Source organism: Bubalus bubalis, chromosome 2 (assembly GCF_019923935.1).
Source record: "Bubalus bubalis isolate 160015118507 breed Murrah chromosome 2, NDDB_SH_1, whole genome shotgun sequence".
Classification (NCBI taxonomy): domain Eukaryota; kingdom Metazoa; phylum Chordata; class Mammalia; order Artiodactyla; family Bovidae; genus Bubalus; species Bubalus bubalis.
The window spans coordinates 155306084-155327087 of NC_059158.1; the positions used below are offsets into that span (position 1 = coordinate 155306084).

The following is a 21004-nucleotide window of genomic DNA, read 5'->3' on the forward strand; positions in this document are numbered from 1 at the left end:
TCCACATAGTGTCTCAGAGCTGAGACTAGTACCACATGTGTGGATCAAGAGCTTGCTCTAAAAAAAGAATGCTGAATTTTACCTTGCATCAAGTTATAAAATTTGAAGATCACATTCTATAATGCCTCTGGTTTCATAAAAAGAGATATGTATGAATGTAATTTTAGCTTTAATTTTTTATTGAATTATACATACAGAAAAGCATATATATATATATATATATGGATACTGTATGATAAATTTTGACAAACTGAAAACACCCTTGAACCAGCAACTGGATCAGAAAACAAAACAATGCTAGGACCCTAGGAGCCCCCCTCATCATGTTTCCTTTCAACCCTACCACTCCCCAAGTAACCAGCATAGAAGAGTTTTGTCTGTTTTTATATTTTATACAAATGTAATTGTATCATATATACTTTCTCACATCTGGACTTTTTTTCACTCATCATTTGTTTGTGAGAATATGATGTGTGTAGTTGTAGATCAAATAGAGGAAAACAATAGAATGGGAAAGACTAGAGACCTCTTCAAGAAAATCAGAGAAACCAAGGGAACGTTTCATCCAAAGATTGGCACAATAAAGGACGGAAATGATATGGACCTAAAAGAAGCAGAAGATACTAAAAAGAGGTGACAAAAACATACAGAAGAACTGTACAAAAAGGGTAATAGCATCTAGTACCATCATTTCATGGCAAATAGATGCGGAAAAATTGGAAACAGTGACAGACTGTTTTCTTGGGCTCCAAAATCACTGCAGATGGCTACTACAGCCATGAAATTAAAAGATGCTTGCTCCTTGGAAGAAAAGCTATGACAAACATAGACAGTATATTCGAAAGCAGAGACATCGCTTTGCTGATGAAGGTCCTTATAGTCAAAAGCTATGGTTTTTCCAATAGTCACGTACAGATGTGAGAGATGGACCATAAAGAAGGCTGAGCACCGAAGAACTGATGCTTTCAAATTGTGGTGATGGAGAAGACTCTTGAGAGTTCCTTGGACTGCAAGGAGATCAAACCAGTCAGTCCTAAAAGAAATCAGTCCTGAATATTCATTGGAAGGGCTGATGCTGAAGCTGTAGCTCCAATACTTTGGTGACCTGATCTGAAGAGCTGACTCACTGGAAAAGACCCTGGTGCTGAGAAAGATTGAGGGCAGGAGGAGAAGGGGATGACAGAGGATGAGATGGTTGGATGGCATCACTGACTCAATGGATATGAGTTTGGGTAAACTCCGGCAGTTGGTTATGGACAGGGAGGCATCCATGGGGTTGCAAAGAGTCAGACACGACTGAACGACTGAACTGAACTGAAGTGATTCTACTGTTGCTGGGAATTTGGGAGGCTATTACAAATATTATTACTATGAGTATCCCAGTATATGTCTCTCGGTGAACTAGCACTTCTGATGTGTATATAATAGGAATGGAATTGGTGAGTCCATAGGGTATGTATATCATCAGCATTAGTAGATACTATCAATGCTTTTAGAAGTTGTTTACATAAATTTGGATTCCCATCAGCAGACTATTAAGTTGAAAAAATTTTAATCTACTTTTTTTAAAAATTAAAATCTATCCAGATTCTATTTTTAAATACTAAGTTAGTAGACTTTTACTATGAACTAAAGAAAACACACAAAGAATTAGTTAGGTTAGATGAGAGATTAGAAAACACTTTGAGAACTGGTTAAGAATAATACTTATAATGCAAGGATTTCAAAAGATGCTTGCTGGATTCTAGTTTTTATTGTTAGTAACTGTCTTACATGAGACCACAAAAAATGGTTGCATTTACTGAAAACACCTTTATTCTAAAATAGTGTACCAAGACAGTATAAGATGTAATCATATGGCACTTTGAAGAAAATATTGCTAGATTCCTCCCCATGGGGAAGTGTTGATAGCATAGTGACTCTCAGAAACTAACAGTGACCTCCTTTCTTCAGCAATCTTTAATTTCTTAAAAGTTTACTGAATTGATAGACCTAGGGCTTCCCTGGTGGCTCAGTCAGTAAAGAATCCGCCTGCAATGCAGGAGACCTGGGTTCTATCCCTGGGTTGGGAAGGTGCCCTGGAAGAGGGGCTGGCAGCCCACTCCAGTATTCCTGCCTGGAGAATGCCCATGGACAGAGGAGGCTGGCAGGCTGCAGTTGATGGGGTTGCAAAGAGTCAGACATGACTGAGCAACTAAGCAGAGAAAACAAAAGTGTGTTTCTATAGAATACAGACAGGGTGTTGGTTGGAAAATCTTTAATGTTTCTTTCAGGACATGAATTATTCTCGCATCCTGGAGGTGTTGCTTGGAGGCATACCGAGTTCTGTTCTGGAGTTAAACACTACTAACTTCCCAGCTGACCACTATGATAGCAATCTCACTGTGCTTTCAAATATTACGTTATGGAGGCATTTTGTTGTGTGAAACACAGAGCTTTCTGGTTACAACTTAACTGAGCCCCCAAACTCACTTTTAGTCAGTTTCCACAAAGACTGTCATAGAATTACCTACCCCAGGAAGTTTGTCCTAAGATGGATTTAAAACAGTGACCTGAAGTTCAGTGTTTCTGAGCTGTCCAGATCCACACCACTGAGCTACTAGCTTCTATAAAATGAAACTATATCCACTCTTTGGTAACCTAGAAAGATCTTTAAAGCTTTGATATTTATTCCCTTTTTTTTTTTTTTTTTTTTTACTTCACTGAAAGCGAATTCCATCTTACCTGGGTGTTTTCTGAGCAGGAGCAAACGCCAAAATTAGTGATAGGTTCTTCTCCACTGCTGTTCCATTTTCCCAGACTGTTTTTGTTTAAACACCTCCTGCAAGTAAGAATGATATTAAAGTGAGGTGTGTGTATATTCTCATGTTTATGTATAAGCGGGTATTTGATATTGAATTCAGGTATAGTTCTCAGTTCAATTTACTGATTTTTCACAACTTAAAAATACATTGCACTACCATTTCCAAGTGATCTGACATCTGATGGGGGAATGAGGGACAGCATTTAACGATTAAGCAGTGCTGAGACCAAAGCTCATTGCCTCAATGTGGCAGGATGGAACTTCTTGATCCCTTTATTTTCTTTGTTCTTTTCATCCTCTCCTCTGAAGAGAAAGGGATTTTTAGAAAAATAATGCACTAATGTCAAGTTTGCACGTGTCATGTACTATCTTGGAAGTTTGAATTTTTGTTGCTGTTCAGTTACTACGTCATTTAGAATAAGCAACACTATATAGTGCAAAAGTCTGGGGACTGGAGTCAGAAGACATGAGTCTTGGCTTTAGCTACACAACCTACTCTCTAGATTTCTTTTGACAAGTTCCTAGTTCACATGAGCCTCAGTTTCTTCATCTTAAAAATGAGATTAACAATTCACAGGGTGGTTGTGATTGTTTAATGAAAATATGTATACAAACAAACTTTACAAGTTATAAAGCACCTCTTACTATTTCAGTATAGCATCACCATGGAATGAACTAAAGGCGATAGATAAAGTCTTAAAAGATAGACTTCAATCAGAGGGCTGACCTCCTCAGTCAAACAATGCACACTCACCCATCCACACTCTGCCACATACATGAACACACATGCATGCATGTGCACACACACTGGAATGCTGGAAAAAAAAAAAAAGAACTACTTACGGATCACTGATATTCAAACACATGTTGTCAATGCCAGGGAAGTTCCACATTGCTGAGACCAGGTCTTTTGTGCTTGGGTGATAATTTCTATAACATTAAAGGACAGAAACAAATTCATGTTTCCTTCACTAGAGTTCCATATTAAACTCATGCACATGAATAATTCGAAGAAATGACATATGCTGCATACAGGACTATTTTCTTAAAAATCTAAGAGAGATGTAGACTCAGAAAGAAGGTCACACAAAAAATAAGCACATGTCTCTATTTGGCTGTCTTATTATTTTCCTGTCACGTGCATTTAGTGATCACCTATTGCATATATAACATTATATTATACACAATTCTGATACTGCTATTCTGTATTTAATAAAAAGTTATTTGCCATGTATTACAACAGATTGAGAAGCCATACCTAATCTGGTTTTCCTGATTAAATATTCATTAAAAATAAAAATCTACCTTAACTTTATTTTTAGACAAATACAAAAACTCTTACAGTTGTTTGCTGGTGAGGGAAGTGTCATGTGACAAATAAAACTGTATATTCCTTTGGCAGGATCAGGAATTGTGGCTCCTGAGTTCTTTATTCTTCAGCATTTTATGACATTCATTCAGCCACAATGCACCTCTGGAGGCATTGGGAAAATGTTGTTTCAGTTAAAGGGAAGACACTTACGCATAGAATGTTGTCTGTTCCGAGGTACCATAAAGAGATGGGGTGATTTGGAGCTCTGGATAACTGTTGCTGGAACTTCTCAGCGTGCCGAGGCCCATGGCAGTTGTTACAAAGACAATGGGGAGAATAACCTGTGCTATGAAGCCCTTCCAGTTCCGGCGGGTGTGATGGAACCTCTTAATGAGAATAGCCATAATCTTCTTCAATAACAGTTCAAAACCAACCGATCTCTCTCCTCTGGTCAGGATTTTGTCTGATTTTAAAAAAGAGAGGGAAATTTAACCTGGTTATGGGAAATCTTGATAAATCAAGAAATAAAGTAACTTCAAAGACTATGGATCCTGCTTATTTAACTTATATGTAGAGTACATCATGAGAAACGCTGGGCTAGAAGAAGCACACGCTGGAATCAAGATTGCCGGGAAAAATATCAATAACCTCAGATATGCAGATGACACCACCCTTATGGCAGAAAGTGAAGAGGAACTCAAAAGCCTCTTGATGAAAGTGAAAGTGGAGAGTGAAAAAGTGGGCTTAAAGCTCAACATTCAGAAAACGAAGATCATGGCATCCGGTCCCATCACTTCATGGGAAATAGATGGGGAAACAGTGGAAACAGTGTCACACTTTATTTTGGGGGGCTCTGAAATCACTGCAGATGGTGATTGCAGCCATGAAATTAAAAGACACTTACTCCTTGGAAGGAAAGTTATGACCAACCTAGATAGCATATTCAAAAGCAGAGACATTACTTTGCCAACAAAGGTCTGTCTAGTCAAGGCTATGGTTTTTCCTGTGGTCATGTATGGATGTGAGAGTTGGACTGTGAAGAAAGCTGAGCACCAAAGAATTGATGCTTTTGAACTGTGGTGTTGGAGAAGACTCTTGAGAGTCCCTTGGACGGCAGGAAGATCCAACCAGTCCATCCTAAACGAGACCAGTCCTGGGTGTTCATTGGAAGGACTGATGCTGAAGCTGAAACTCCAATACTTTGGCCACCTCACATGAAAACTTGACTCATTGGAAAAGACTCTGATGCTGGGAGGGATTAGGGGCAGGAGGAGAAGGGGATGACAGAGGATGAGATGGCTGGATGGCATCACCAACTCGATGCACATGAGTTTGGGTGAACTCTGGGAGTTGGTGATGGACAGGGAGGCCTGGCGTGCTGTGATTCGTGGGGTCGCACAGAGTTGGACACGACTGAGCGACTGAACTGATGCACTGAATTAAAGACTATGGATGAATGGTGTAATGTGACCCAGTAGGAAAAGCTAATATCGTAGAGATTTGGCTTTGAGGTTCAGCTCTTCACTGATTGGGCTTCCCTGGTGGCTCAGACAGCAAAGAATCTGCTTGCAATGCAGAAGACCTGGGTTCAATCCCTGGGTCAGGAAGATTCCCTGGAGAAGGGAATGGCAATTCACTCCAGTATTCTTGCCTGGAGAATTCCATGAATAGAGAAGCCTGGTGGGCTACAGTCCATGGGGTCACAAAGAGTTGGACACGACTGAGTAACTAACACTTTCACTTTATTCATTGATCAGCTATGGGCCTGAGTCTCTCCATCTTAAGAAGCATATGTAAAAGTTCTTTGAAAATTATAAATTACTATACACAAAATATTCTTTGTCATATACATAGTAATTTTAATGTCAAAGTGAGACATCTAGAATTTTATAAGTGAATATTGTCCCCAATCTCCTAAAGTCTCAGTGCAGAATCAATATGTATTACTGACTACTAATATTCAAGAGGTAGCTTCTATCAGGAGATTGGACTCAAAAAAATTAAACAAGAGAGCAAAACATCAGTCTAGTATAACTCATCCCTGTTGTTGGTAACTTGGTAATGGTAAGTCTAATTGGCTCTCATTATGGGGCCCAATTGGAGAAACCGATGGCACCCCACTCCAGTACTCTTGCCTGGAAAATCCCATGGATAGAGGAGCCTGGTGGGCTGCAGTCCATGGGGTCGCTAAGAGTCGAACATGACTGAGCAACTTCACTTTCACTTTTCACTTTCATGCATTGGAGAAGGAAATGGCAACCTACTCCCGTGTTCTTGCCTGGAGAATCCCAGGGATGGGGGAGCCTGGTGGGCTGCCATCTATGGGGGTCACACAGAGCCGGAAATGACTGAAGCAACTTAGCAGCAGCAGCAGGAGAAGCATGGGGCCCAATGAAGTCACCATAAATGTAGGAAAAGGAAAATGCTCTCCTCCAAAGTACAATTCTAGTTCAAGTACTTATTTGTTGCATTCTTTTTAGAAATCTGGACTGACTATATAGCGTTTTAAAAACTCCATTTTTACCACTTCAATCACAGAAAAGATCTCATTGGAAAAAATGAGATCCTCCCTCCTCCCCAACAAGCCTACCCCACTCCTATGTCTTCTGAGAGTGAGAGCCGCACAGTGGTGGAGGTCACAAACTGTGGCTTGGGTTTCTCAGGTGGCTCAGTGGTAAACAATATACCTGCCAATGCAGGAGTTGGGAGAGACACAGGTTCAGTCCTTGGGTTGGGAATATCCCCTGGAGAAGGAAATGGCAATCTACTCCAATATTCTTGACTAGAGAATCCCACGGATAGAGGAGTCTGGCAGGCTATAGTCCATGGGGTTGCAAGAGTAGGGACACAACTTAGTGACTGAGAATGCATGTCTCAGTAGTGCTCATACAACAAGTAATTTCAGCAGCCCCCTCTAAAAATAGTTTCAAATATGACATTTCTTCTGAAGGTCTGCCACCAAGCATTCCTTTACATGTGATAAAATGACAGTATTTGTCAACTCTGTGGATATTTTTAATCCTCCATCACAAATTATTCGGCACAAAAATCATGATCTTCATTTAGCTGATAAGAAAAAATACAACACTGCTTAATTTAAAATGAATTCCAATTAAATTGAGTGAACAAGTTTAAATGAGAACTCATATCTCTGCAAAGGGGAATTGCAGAAGGAGCTAAATATTGTAAGTTAATTAGTATGCTTTTCTGTTTCTTGAGAAATTACATGTCGATGACTTACAGGTGTATCAAATGGAGCTTTCTAAATGTGCTTTCTAAATGATAATGTCAAGGAGGGGAACATTCTGACTGAAGAATAGTTTCAAATTATGAGACAAATGCAGAGGCAAATGCATAACATTTGCTTCCTGAAGCAGCTGACCCCACTGTAAGTCCTCAATTCCATAGTCTCAGCAATGATATTTCCAAAAGGTGACATCTGAGCAATCTAGCAGAAGACAAATGAGACTCCCAAGTTCCTGAGTTATACAAACACCAGAGATTATATTTTCTGAATTTTAGAGTCAAGCAAATGTTTAATCATAAGTTCTATTCCTAGAGATTTTTCCCAATTTAAGCAAACTCTTGAAATGACTACTCCATAATTTATACATGGTTTTACTATATGCTTCCTTAAGTAAATAGTATTTCCAAAGGCATAAACTAACTGTCAGAGTATAAGACAGGATAAAAGCTATTTTAAAAAGAGCCCAATTCCTCAAAGCTGTGACAAGTAACAGCATATTCCAAACATATCTTGTGTGAAGACTTGGAGGTAGGGGGGAACCTATTATTATAGATTCTTCACTGTTAAGTCCGACTTCATGAATTCAGTGCATGCTCAGATGCTTCAGTCATTTAAACTCTTTGCAACCCATGGACTGTAGCTTGCCAGGCTCCTCTGTCCATGGGATTCTCCAGGCAAGAATACTGGAGTGGGTCGCCATGCCCTCCTCCAGGAGATCTTCCCGACACAGGGATCGAAACTCCATCTCATATGTCTCCTGCATTGGCAGGTGGGTTCTTTGCCACTATTGCCACCTGGGAAGCCCTGTTGGACACCATCAATTATATGAAGTATTGAACTTATTGGACACAACTAGTTGAAATAAGTCATATCCTGAAAATGATTCCTCATAGCTAGACAGGATACACATCACTACCCTAACAAGGAAGTTCATGTTCTTCAAAATATTTTTGCAATAGGGAATTCAATTTGGTTTGAAAAATATTTTGTATATAAAAATGAAGGTTATATTTCTTTAGTCTTTTTAAATTTAGAAAGTATAAAGTTGAATTAAAAAATCTGTCCTGTGATTTTCTCATTTATGCTGTTCATTGGAATTAAGCAAAATGTGTACATTAGATTTATTTTACCATCTCTGTCTGTGAAATTGCTGCTGCTCACAGATAAATCATCAGGGGTTGAGATGCCATTGGTACTGGAACTTCCGATTTTCTTTGTTGTTAAGTGCTCAAGACTCCTATTATTTTTTTGTGACTCTTTAGTCAAGTTCAGAAAGACCTAGAAAGAGAAGCAGGAACACTTCATTAGCATAAAACATGCATGTGTTTTCTAGCTTTTAAGCTCAATTTTTATTTTAAATTTTGGTCACATTTATTGAGACTTTAAAGGAACATATTCATAGTAAAAGATATGTTTTCTCTAAGCGAAGCAACATGCTTGTTCTCAGAAGTCAGTCTTACATAAGAATGGTACTGAGATAATTTTAAGATTTTGTGATTTGGTAAAATGTTTGTTTATAATTTTTATATAATCAAAACTATCTTTATTTTTGTTTCCCTTCTTAAAACATTCATTACAAATTTTTTTTTCTTTTTAAAAAGAACTGTTCATATTTATTCTAGGGGAACAGCAAGTTAATCAGCCTCAAGCAAAAAGGAAATGTCCAGGTGTACCTCTTCCACGGTGGTATCTGAAATGCCATAGCACCCAATGTTGAGGTCACCCAGGCCACTGTCCAGGGCTCTCAGGAGTGAAAGATAGGCCCCCGAGACTTTGGTGCTAAATGGAGGAAGCACGTAGACAAGTTCTCCCCCGATGTCCTCCTTGAGGTAGGCGTCAGGGAGATGTGACTGGATCATTGCCGTCACAGCTGCGGTGTCACACACTGTACTTGCATTTAGATTTGGACGCTAGAGACGAGAAGAGAAGTTAAACACTCCCTTGTCTTCACACTGTAGGGCCCAAGGGCCCCAGTCAGACGGTGGAGAGTTCTTTTAGGCCAGTACAGACCTGTGCCAGGGAGTATATCACTTCTCTCTTGCTCCCTGTCCCACTGGGGGTCCCTACGGTTGTCTGTCAGTCACTATCCTAGGGCTTGCCTCCCACCTCACCCTGTCCCTTCTCCAGCCTCCTTGCTCACCTCCTCCCTCTCTCTCTCACCCCAGAAACAACAAACGTTCGGTTATTCAATGCTTCAGGCTCAGGCGCGCTCCCTCCTTAGGGTCTTTGCAATTGTTCCTTTGCCCCAGATAGTGACAGGGCTCACTCTCTTCTTGGCCTTAACTCCTGGGTCATCTGTCACCTTCTCAGAGACGCTGTCTACTTAAAATGGCACTTCCTAGTGTTCCCTATGCCCTTTCCTCTGCTTTGTTCTACCCATAGCAGTTATCACTTGCTAATATTCTAAATTATATACTTATCAATTTTACCACGCGAATTCCCCACACTCCCATCAGAACATAAACTCCATAAGAGCAGAGATCTTAGCATCATCAGTTCACTGCTGTCTCCCCAGTGCCTAAGACAATGTCTTGGGCACATATTAAGATATCATATATAACTAATAAATACAATTTTAATTGAATTAAGGAATGTGACAATGAACTACTTTTTCTATTTTGGGAGTCACATTAGGATGATAAGATATAAAATAAATGAGAGTAGTCATAGCATAAACATCTTGCACAACATAGATAAATAGCACTATTTGAGATAGTAAGGGAGCCTTAGAAACTAAGCATTTTTGTTCTTTGAAGATGTGAAAGCATCACTGGTCTGGCTGAATTAGTCTCCACATTACCAGTCGAGGAACACTGATCAGAAAGTGAATATGTGACTGCATATTCCTTCATTTGCTTTTTATAGAGCAGAAAATCTAATTTTTAGCCTTACAGGCTGAAATGTAGGGGAACTAACAGGCTGATCATTCATCAGTAGCCTTAAGTATAGACTTTATCTAGTACATTAGTTCTCAATGTGCAATCCCAGACCAGCAGCATCAGTGTCATATGGGTAATGTGGACCTTGGTAGAAGTGTAGTAAATTCTAGAACCCCTTCCCAGATCTACTGAATCAGAGACACTCGAAGGTGGAGCCAGAAGTCTGGATTTAACCAAGACCTTCAGTGGTTCTGAAATTTGCTCGAGTTTGAGAAACATGAATCTAACTTATTAATAGTGAATTTTAGCAATGTATGAAGTTGGACAGATTCTACTTCTGTTTCATACCAAACTGAATTTATGACCCTACAATGAGGTATAGTTTCTCTCCTACAAACCTTTTTCTTGGTGAGTGTGAGGTGATACCCATCTCCAAATGCTTCCTTGAGATAAAACGGTGACCCGCAGCAGCGCAGCCCTCCTTGCTCCAGGAAGGCAATGCGGTCACTCAGCACTTCAGCCTCATCCAAGTGGTGCGTCGACAGAATGATTGTTCTGGCTTGAAAACACAGAGAACAACCCAAAATGAAAAATGAAGCTACAGTTGCCAAGATATACTGAGTTAAAATAAGTAAATCCTGTGATTTATGGAGAGTCACATTTTATGAGCTAACTGAAACACTGATCAGAGGGGCTTCCAAAATGATCAAAGAGAAATTCAGAAGGGGTGTTCCTAAATATCTGAGGTGGGTTGTGGGGAGTGTTCTTATAAGTTGACAGCAAATATGTTCTAAGGCTAAATGTCCGTACTCTGTAGTGGGGGCTGCTGCTGCTGAGTCACTTCAGTCATGTCCGACTTCTGTTAATCCCTTATTCTGTTCCCTTGGCTTCACTTCCATTCTCTCTTTCTGTCTCTCTCTCTCTCTTCCCCTCCCTCCTTTTCTTCACTATGAAAAAGCAGTAATTTTAAAGACTTATTGAAAATTTCTCTCTGATTAATCCACTCCACTCTGATTGCTTCTTTGCCTCACATCCTGCTAGCACTTATTTAGTCTGTTTTCAGTTTATTTTCATTTGTGTATGTTTGGTATCTCTAATTAGATTCTAAGCTCCTCTAGGCAGAATTTGGAACTTCTGTTGGATTTTCACACTCTCACAAAGGTCAGTTAAGTGCTCAATTCACAGTGGGCTCTACATAATTATACACTAATTGATCCAGAAATTTAGCTAGGAGAAGACAAGACCTGGGAAAAGGAAGAGCACACCTTAGATGTTTAACAGAGATTATAAACAGAAAAGACTTCAACTTGTGTGCTTACATCCCAGAAGGCAAAACTATAACTACTGGCTGGAGAAGTTATAAGAAGGTACTCATACCAGTTTTGTTCTTGGATATAACATCCCATATACTTCGCCGAGAACATGGGTCAACACCAGTGGATGGTTCATCCAGAATTACCACCCTTGATCCTCCGATGAGAGCTATGGATATGGATAACTTCCTCTTCATTCCTCCTGACAGTGTTCCAACTCTCTTATGACGATGGCTATATAATCCAGTATCTTTTAAAGTCCTTCAGAAATAATGGACAGTGGTTATGTTTTACAGACAGAGTATTTGAATTTTGGAAAAATACAAAAAGCACCCTAAATAAGAGGTATTCATTGAACAACTATTATGTGCTCAGCAAGGTAAACTATTGAGGATTCACGACATAGTTTTCTGTTGTTTATCATCTAGTTGGAGGTATAAAATTAACACTAAGAAAACACCATAAGGACTATATGGTTCATTATTTTATTCATTCATTTGACAAGTATTTATATAGAGAGTCCCTGCCTGTTTTCTGCCAGACTGTGTTTTAGGTGCTGTGGAACAGCATCGAGCAGATAATGTTCCTAACCCATGAGGAGATGATGATATAGTATAGTTGTGTATCAGGAGTAATGCAGGGGAAATTCAGTTGATAAACATATTCCCAAGAAGATTATAATTTTCTATTTTATAAGTGTAATAAAAAAACTAATAACACCGGGTATATGAGATGAGTGCCTGGGGTGTGCTATTTTAGGCATCTGTTTCACACATGGTGGCTCGCTCAGAGAAGGTGATGTTTGAGCAGGGACCAGAAGGGGCGGAGTAAGTCTAAGGGCTGTCTGGGAAACGCTGCTCTACGTAGTGGGAACATGGGCAGCCCGGAGGCAGGAGCAGGCCCAGCGTAACTGAGCGTGCACCTGGGCGAGCATGCCTGGAGCAGAGTGAATGCGGAAGAAGCAGAAGGAAATAAAATCAAAACCGAACTTGAGGGCAGGTCAGGAAGAGTCTCACAGGCCTCGATAAGGACATTCCTGAGTTTCACACTGAATGTGGTGAGAAGCCATTAGGGGGCTTTGACAGAGGAGCGACATGGTCTAATCTGTAGTTTAAAAAGGTCACCCTGACTGTTCTTTTTTTTTTTTTTGGTATTTTATTTTATTTTTTTTTTAAATTTTATTTTATTTTTAGACTTTAAGGGCCTATGAGAATTGTATACATTCTCCTCAGCAGCCAGTTATTACACTGGAAATAGCTGCCTTCGTTTCTGGTCTTGTATTGCCCCCATTCCTCTGTTTCCAATCTCCATGGCCACCATACAAGTCTTAACTGGACCCCTGGCTTCTACATTCCCTTTTCTGTACAAGGGAATGTAGAAGCCAGGAAAGGGAATGTAGAAGCCAGGGGTCCAGTTAAGACTTGTATGGTGGCCATGGAGATTGGAAACAGAGGAATGGGGGCAATACAAGACCAGAAACGAAGGCAGCTATTTCCAGTGTAATAACTGGCTGCTGAGGAGAATGTATACAATTCTCATAGGCCCTTATACAAACCCATAGGCCCTTAAATGTACACAATAGCAGAAAAGTAGAAAAACTGAAAACAATTGTTTCCTGAGAAACTGTTTCCTACTGGTATTATTATTGTAACTTGACTTCTTTTTGAGAGAAGTTAACCAGCACATGTTCTCATTCCTGTCATATCTGACCTTTTCACTTCTTCATGCAGCTGCTTTTTAGTCCAGTGAGGAACTTTGATGGAGCCGTAGAGGAGAAGGTGCTCCTTGGTGGTGAGGTAACTGAACAAGACATCATGCTGCATGCAGACGCCCATGTTCTTCCATACAACGTGCAGATCTGTTCTGATATCTTTTCCATAAACAAAGATGGTACCTGCCGAGGCCTCAAACAGTCCAGTCAACATGGAGCTGGAAATGAAGAAACCATAAGTTAGGTGTGAACCAAAACTTTGATCTAGGTTTTTGGACTAAATATATCTCTGTTGTTAGCAAAAAATGTTACGGTGTATCTTCCCAGGGCAGGTCAAGCTATGAAGTAAAATCGGATTAATTGGGAGTAAAAATTAAAATTGCTTTTAAGCGTCCAATACTTTAGTGTTACAGAAGCACTGCATGTGATGATGATGGTGGTGGTGGTGGCAATAATGACAGAAAGGGTTGGGCTTTTTAACTGCAAATGCACTCCCTCCTTCAGCAAGCTCCCACACATCCCTGGCATCAGGTAGTTCTCATAGGCCATTAAGCCTCAAATTTCTATTTCCCACGTGAACTTTGGTCATCTTCAGTCCCCCAGTCTACCCTGTGACTAGAATATTCTCACCTACAGAACTCATCGTATTTCAGATGGTCAGTAAACTGAGCAGTTATTTAATATCCATCTTCTCCACTAAAATATAAGCCCCATGAAGTCAAGGAAAGGACATATATATATATTTTTTTTGTACCACTCTTACCATCTAACTAGTATCTTACACATAACAGATCTTAAAGGACTATTGTGGATTAAATAGGGAATCAATACAATGTGTGATTCTTCCCATAAAAATGCATTAAAATCAAATAATGTATTTCTTTATATATTCCTTATACTCAGAAAACTACAATGGGGACTTTCTCAGCTAAAATGATAGCCTCATCAAAATCCTTCTCCATCCCTTTTCTTTATTGTCCTCTTATTGCTTATTAGAGATCTTAATTTTTAAGCACTATATTCTCAGCATGGCAACCCACTCCAGCATTCTTGCCTGAAGAATCCTCATGGATAGAAGAGCTTGGTGGGCTACAATCCATAGGATCACAAAGTTGGACACCACTGAAGAGACTTAGCACAAACACAGTACATTCTCACTAGAAAGCCAACTCTGCATTGAAACAGGTCGTATAAATGAGAGCAGCTGCATGTTTGCTCTTTTCATAACTCTCTTTTGTCCCCTTTTAATTACTTAAAAATATGTTTTGGCAGTCACTGAGCTTACTCATGATGACAGTAAACAGCATATCTGACAATGGATACTTTTTCCCAAATAAGACAAGAACACCAGCAGCATCTTAGAGCTCACTCCAAGCAAAGCCTAATGGAGCACTGGAGGTGAGTCACAGAAACAATTTCAACACAATGTCACTTTTAAAACCATTCAAATCTTTTCTCCATCAGGACACAGGAAAATGCTAGTTAAGTGAAGAGAGAGGAAGAACAGCCCATGTACTGTTTGTGAACTTTTGATCTATATCTGATAGCTAGTGATTCTCTTCTTTTTTCCATGAATCAAGGCAAAGGATCCATTTAATAGAGCAGATGGGGCTGAGTGTGTTTATACCAAGATTTGTGAATCCAAACTGGTATACAGGCCAGGGTAAAAATGCAAATAAGTGAAACAGACTGACTGTATGAGGCAGTAAAGTTGGTGGGGAGCAGGGATGAAGAACTGTCATTAAACCCGCTTTAAGAACAGTCACTAATAAGTCCAAAACAATTGTCTCTATCTAAGCCTGTAGGTCCAATGTTTCCAAAACTTTCTAATATTTAAGAGATGACAGGAATGTTTATTTTTATTTGAAAACTCTCCTATTTTTATTTGAAAACTGGCACAGAAATAAAATATTTTGAGAAGTAATAGTGGGCCAATATTAGGTAGACCAAAATGAACCTATCTGGTGGGTCTGATCCAGACTTCGAGCTCACAGGCTGAAACTTGCTTCTACAGTAAGCAAGTTGAGGTATCTTAATCCATCTGGGAGCTGTAACAACTCTATTTTTATGAAAGAATTGGGGAAATATTAAGTAATATGCTTCCATGACACCTAAGTATTGAAAAGTAGCATACATGGTGGTAGTCTTCCCGGCTCCATTGGGCCCCAGCAATGAAGTAATATGACCTTCATAGAAGTTCAGATTGAGGTTATCAACAGCAATTTTTGAGCCATAGATCTTTGTGACCCCATGCAGAGCAACCCCAACTGTGAGATCTTTAGGTTCAGGCTCAATGTTGGAGGAAAATTTGTATTCAGGACCTGGAGAGAAATCAAGAGAAGAGTTGTAAGCTCACAAGGAAAGAAAATGCAGCTAGATTTAGACTTTTCCTTAATTAAAAACCAAAGACTATAGACACAAACCTCAAAGTAAAAAAATAATTCCAGATATAAATGGTCTATTATAGTCTTCCACCTTCTCACTTGTTTTAAAAACGAATGAGAGTGTTGGAACCACACTCTAAGGTTTATATTACCTGTCTCTGTCAGAAAAAGAAGTTTCAGAATATAGTATCATAATACTGAATTCTCCTTTATTCAAATCAAAGATCTCAAAAATTCAAAATACAAGTTTAAGGCTTGGTCTTCCAATTGAACAGGGTGATACTTATGTATAGAATAAATGTCTATACTTGGTGGACAATGCTTACTCAGATCTGTGGTTATAGAATCAGTTCATTAATTACTCTCTACATTTCCTTTATGCATCGCATATGGCTCATCCTTACTTTATAAAACTGACACTGCTCACCCAATGTCAGTAAGTCACAAGCCTTAAATTGTTTGTTCTTTCTTGGTAATGGGTTATGCTAAATTATCCATACTTGTTACTTGGTTACTCCTTATGACTAGTGACAGATGGCTGGAGTGAGGGGTGCAGACTGTGGCCAAGGAACAAAATTTTTCTCTGTGTGAATCTAACTGGACCACAAAGGGATCTGCAATCTTGGCCTAATTAGCACCATATGCTAACCAACTGAGTTAATGAACCCAGAAAAAGCCACGATTAAATCTCCCTACGAGTCCAAACACATATGTGTACACATATTCATCCATGACTAAAAGGATGATAATTTTGCCATTTAGAAAAACATAATTAAAATCACTAGTCATGTAAATTTTACATCACTTCTCTCATAATAATGCATGTTGTTGGCCTACTTGTCTTACTGGCAGATGGGTTGGTGTTTTGCATCATGATATTAGTAAACATAAGCCCATTGCTTTTCTCATGATTCACTTCTGCACATCCCAATCGTTCTTTCCAATAGGAAGGAAGGAATGGAAAATACCACGGAGCTGCCATACCATATGTACCTGTAACACAAATGTATTAGGAAAAGTAGTTTTAAATCGATTGTTAACATTAAGCATCAGTTGGGGAAGGAGGAGGGAGGAGGGTTCAGGATGGGGAACACATGTATATCTGTGGCGGATTCATTTTGATATTTGGCAAAACTAATACAATTATGTAAAGTTTAAAAATAAAATAAAATTTAAAAAAAGAAAAAAAAAACATTAAGCATCAGAAGTTAAATAACAGTATTTACTATGTAGTACTTAGGAAATATTTTCATTTTTTTGATACTATATAAAACTAAAGTTGTCTCAGTTTCCAAAGTAAAGTAAAAAAGAAAGCCAGTTTTTAATTCTTTCCTTTACAAACAGCTTCAGTGGTACAGTTATACACTATAAAATTTAATCATTGTAAATGCAGAGTGTGATGATTTCTAGTAAATAAAGTTTTGCAACCAGAACAACAATCCCCAGATTCCAATAACTCCAAAAAGTTATCTCATGTGCTTTGCAAATAATCCCTGGTTTCAACCCAAGTCAGAAGCAATCACTGATCTGCTTTGTCTCCACATTTTTCTCTTTTACAGAAATTTTATATAACTGGAATAGAGTAACAATCTTTCATTCATTCATAGAATCAAAAATGTGCAAATATAAATAAGACTTAATGGAAAAACTTCTGAGCATGTTGAAGTTTTAACCATTTGAGACCTTGGAGGGGAACCCCACTAGTCTTGTTCCATTAAATTTGATAAATTTTCCTTAAAATTAGGAGACTTGATTTTTGCCTTTTATAATATCTCATACTCCCATTTGGAAAGACTGGACTCCATGCTTCTTAATTCATTCTATCCTTTAAAGGAATATCAGAGGAAAAACTTCAACAGTGCATTATCTCAGGCTGGAAAATTATGGTTAGTTTTGGGATGGAAGTATTTTTGGAGATGATATTTGGCAAATAAAATATTATAAAATATATATTAGCAGTTTTATAATGATGACAATCATGAAAAGCATGTATGTGTAGGAAGAATGATCATACCTGGGAAAACGTTCCGGACATACCAAGCAATAAGGAAATAAATGAAAGAGTCAGCGAGGATTAGACAGCACAGCCAGCCAAATGAAGTGGTGTCATCCTGAACTGGGGAACTGTACATATTTTCCCACTGAAGACCTAAGTGAACACATACGTTTATTTTTCCGTGATACATTCTGTAGGTGTGAAAGATAAAATCCAGTTGAAAAGAAAGTGAACCTACCGATGCCTTGCTCCTCGTAGCGTGCAATGTACTGACCTGCATAACTGAAAGCTGTTGGAGACAGCAGGCTCTGTGAATAGAATCAACCACAATGATAGTTCTTGCAGGTTTCATACATTTCACCCAGAGAGGTCTTAACCTACTTCAAACTTTGGGCCCTTCTATAGGTAAAACTGACACTAACTCTGATCATATTTAAAAGCACAGAGGTCTCTTACCAAGCACACTACAACTTTGGAGGAAGAGGGGAGGCAATCACAGAAAACAAAAGAAGGAAAATTATAACTTGGAAAATATTTGTCAAAAATCCAAAATACATATCTAAACTTACTAAATGTTGTTCAGCAATTTACAAAACTGGTAATTATAGAGTAATGCAATGTTAAGATTAACATCAAATGAAAGGTTAGGGGCCAGAAGATGTTTTTACTTCATAGATTGTCTTCAAGTAATAGAAGTTTTATGCATGAAAATATATTAAAATATCAATTGAGTACTTATAATGCAACAAATAAAAATTTAAATGTTGTTTAAATACAAGGTGGCCAATGTCAAATGAAAGTTATTTGTCCCTATTTCCACGAACAACAAAGTTCTAATATGAGACTCAGTCAATGGTGAACTTAACTTCTGCTTTCCAAATTTCAATATCAGTGAACTTAATGTTTTCATTAAAGTTCTTAAATTAATTTGGTACTTTGAATTGAAAAAGCAGAAAAGAACTCAAAATTGATTCTATGCTATCAGTGCATTTGTTTTTATGCCTGTAGGTTACATGTCATAAAAACCACAAGAATTAGTCATATATGAGAACAATGCCAGTAATAGAGGTTCTAAGATATTTATGGAACTGGGCCAGAGATAAGTCAGAATTCTTGATGATCTTCAAAGCATGATATATTACATTCTAACTGCTCTTTCTTACAGCATCATCTATTATGATTTTAGAAACAGTGGAGGAAAAGTTTTCTTTTCATAGTCTTATGCTTGTATGGTAGACAATGATTAGGACAGTTATGCATATTTTGTAATTACTGCATTTGTACATTTAGAGGGTCTAAACACACACACAAAAGTTCATTCCTTTCATACCCTGGCCATTCAGTTGTGACAGCTGACTTACCATGAATACTTTTATTACATAGCTCAACTCATTTTCAACTGTAATCAGAACAATAAATGGAAAAAAGGCAATGATGTAAATGAGGCTTCCGATCAGAGCGGCAATGTTGGTGCTGTTGAAGAAGACACTGATCAGATAGCTCATGGCGATAACCGAGAAGCTGTAGTCCGAAAAATACAGGAACAAAATGAACCCATTTGTTTTAGGAAGAATATTGCCAAACTTGAGTATGATGATGAGGATGACAATGGTAATCAGTAAAAATGCAACACTCTCTATGAGCCAGGCGAAAAAGTGGCTGCAGGAGTTCACGCCCATCATCTTCATGTACTGTAAAGACAAAAACGTGTTAGTCTCTTCTTAAGCTAATATATTCTCAGATGACAATTACTCCTGTACCATTTCAAAATGTTCATGAGACTCTTCAAACACATGAAACTAGGCATTTTAACGATGTTTCTCAGGATAGCATTTGTCCACGCTCACTATGTGACATTAACATGGCTATTTATTTCAGTCCATCTTAGATTGTAGCTCCCAGGCTGCCCCAATGTAATGAATGATTTGGATGGTGAGGTTTGTTTTATTTTTTTGACAAGCTCATTTTATAACTGGTATCTAAGTGATGTTTCCAGATTAGTTGAGAATAGACACAAAAATTTATGTTATCCCCTGCAGAATTTTACAACATGAATTTGATATGTGTGCAGGTAAGAATATTTCAAGTTGGTGAAAACTCATGATTTATTTCAAATTCAATGTATGGACTGAGATAATAAAACTCCATTATTTTCAACTAAACATTAATGAAAAATGCAATAATTATTCATATTCCTGTAATAAATAAAGTAGACCAGATTCCTAAGATGTTAAACTATGCAAGCTTTGAAGAAGACTTTCTGCTTTTTGGCATAATTTCCCTATCCTTAAAATCACTAACAATCTAGGTCAGGTTTGTTATCTTTGTTTTCCAAAAAAATTATAAAAGTCCATGCACCCAAAATGAACACGTGCATCTCAGATAATCTACACCTCTCTCTCAACTGGTATTATGTATTATCTCAGTGATATCCTTAGTGGTCAAGGCATTCCATCAAGGTGGAAAGACAGACCAACATGAGGTGTTTTTGTGTTAACTCAAAAGGATTCTGAATGATCTGAAGCCCCCAGGACCTTGGGTGTTTTGAATCAGTGACTTGAGTTTGTACCCGGTTTCTAGTTGTAACAACTCTTGATTAATAGTAAGTTTATGAATCTAATATTCCATCTTAAAAAGAACAAAATAAATGTTCCACTAACAGCTTTGTAATCCACTATTTTTTTTTTTTTTTTGAAAAATCAAGGACGTACAATGTCCTCCCCTTTAAATCTAACTTGTCTAGGAAAAAAAAATAGGGAATGTGCCAAATCTTTTACTATACAAGCAAAATATGATTTTTACTTTCTGCCTTTGCAATTTATCACATTTTGATAACTCTGTTGCTCCAGTTGTTACCATGGAAACAGCTACCTGACTGCCACTAGTCTAAGCTGTGGGCCTTAAGCTAATCACCACTAAGGAAGTCCCGTGACTTCTCCTCTTAACTTTGCCCTTTTCCTCACTCTCTTCTCTCCCTACTACTCCTTTCCTCCCAGACCCTGCACACTTTACAGCAAAGACTCAACCTATGTTTCTATAGGAATAGATGTGTGTGTCAAAGTAAAAAAAAAAAATCAGCATGGAGTGAAGATTCACTATGGAAGGTTTTATCCAATTGCTATGTATCTATCATTGAAAAGAAAATTAGATTTTCGTGTGAAAGAGACCTCATAGATCTTATTTTAGCAATTTCCCTGTATCCCACCCAATTTGAAAAATTACTGTGTCATGTTTAATGCCTTCATTTCAGAGATACCAATTCTTTTTTGTATTTTGGCCTTTCCCATTATTTGTATTTTGATGTTTTTAATGTTTTTAATGTTATTTGAATATAATTATATGGGAAGTTATAGAACCCA

The 21004-nt window shown here is 38.2% G+C and overlaps 1 protein-coding gene across 2 annotated transcripts in view; it reads right to left on the minus strand.

The window, feature by feature from the left end:
* ABCA12 (ATP binding cassette subfamily A member 12) overlaps window positions 1-21004 on the minus strand; it is a 201947-nt gene that overhangs the window by 36652 nt on the left and 144291 nt on the right. The window contains exons 24-36 of one of the 2 annotated variants that reach the window (XM_025278206.3): window positions 19007-19336; window positions 17884-17953; window positions 17664-17798; window positions 16496-16642; window positions 15400-15586; window positions 13265-13483; window positions 11619-11815; window positions 10640-10800; window positions 9036-9272; window positions 8493-8640; window positions 4326-4578; window positions 3647-3733; window positions 2725-2821 (exon numbers count right to left, since the gene is read on the minus strand). In XM_025278206.3, the coding sequence (XP_025133991.3) occupies window positions 2725-2821; window positions 3647-3733; window positions 4326-4578; window positions 8493-8640; window positions 9036-9272; window positions 10640-10800; window positions 11619-11815; window positions 13265-13483; window positions 15400-15586; window positions 16496-16642; window positions 17664-17798; window positions 17884-17953; window positions 19007-19336 (2268 nt within the window). Of the gene's footprint in view, window positions 1-2724; window positions 2822-3646; window positions 3734-4325; window positions 4579-8492; window positions 8641-9035; window positions 9273-10639; window positions 10801-11618; window positions 11816-13264; window positions 13484-15399; window positions 15587-16486; window positions 16643-17663; window positions 17799-17883; window positions 17954-19006; window positions 19337-21004 lie in introns of both variants that reach the window. The other variant, XM_025278205.3, reaches the window with a different exon arrangement.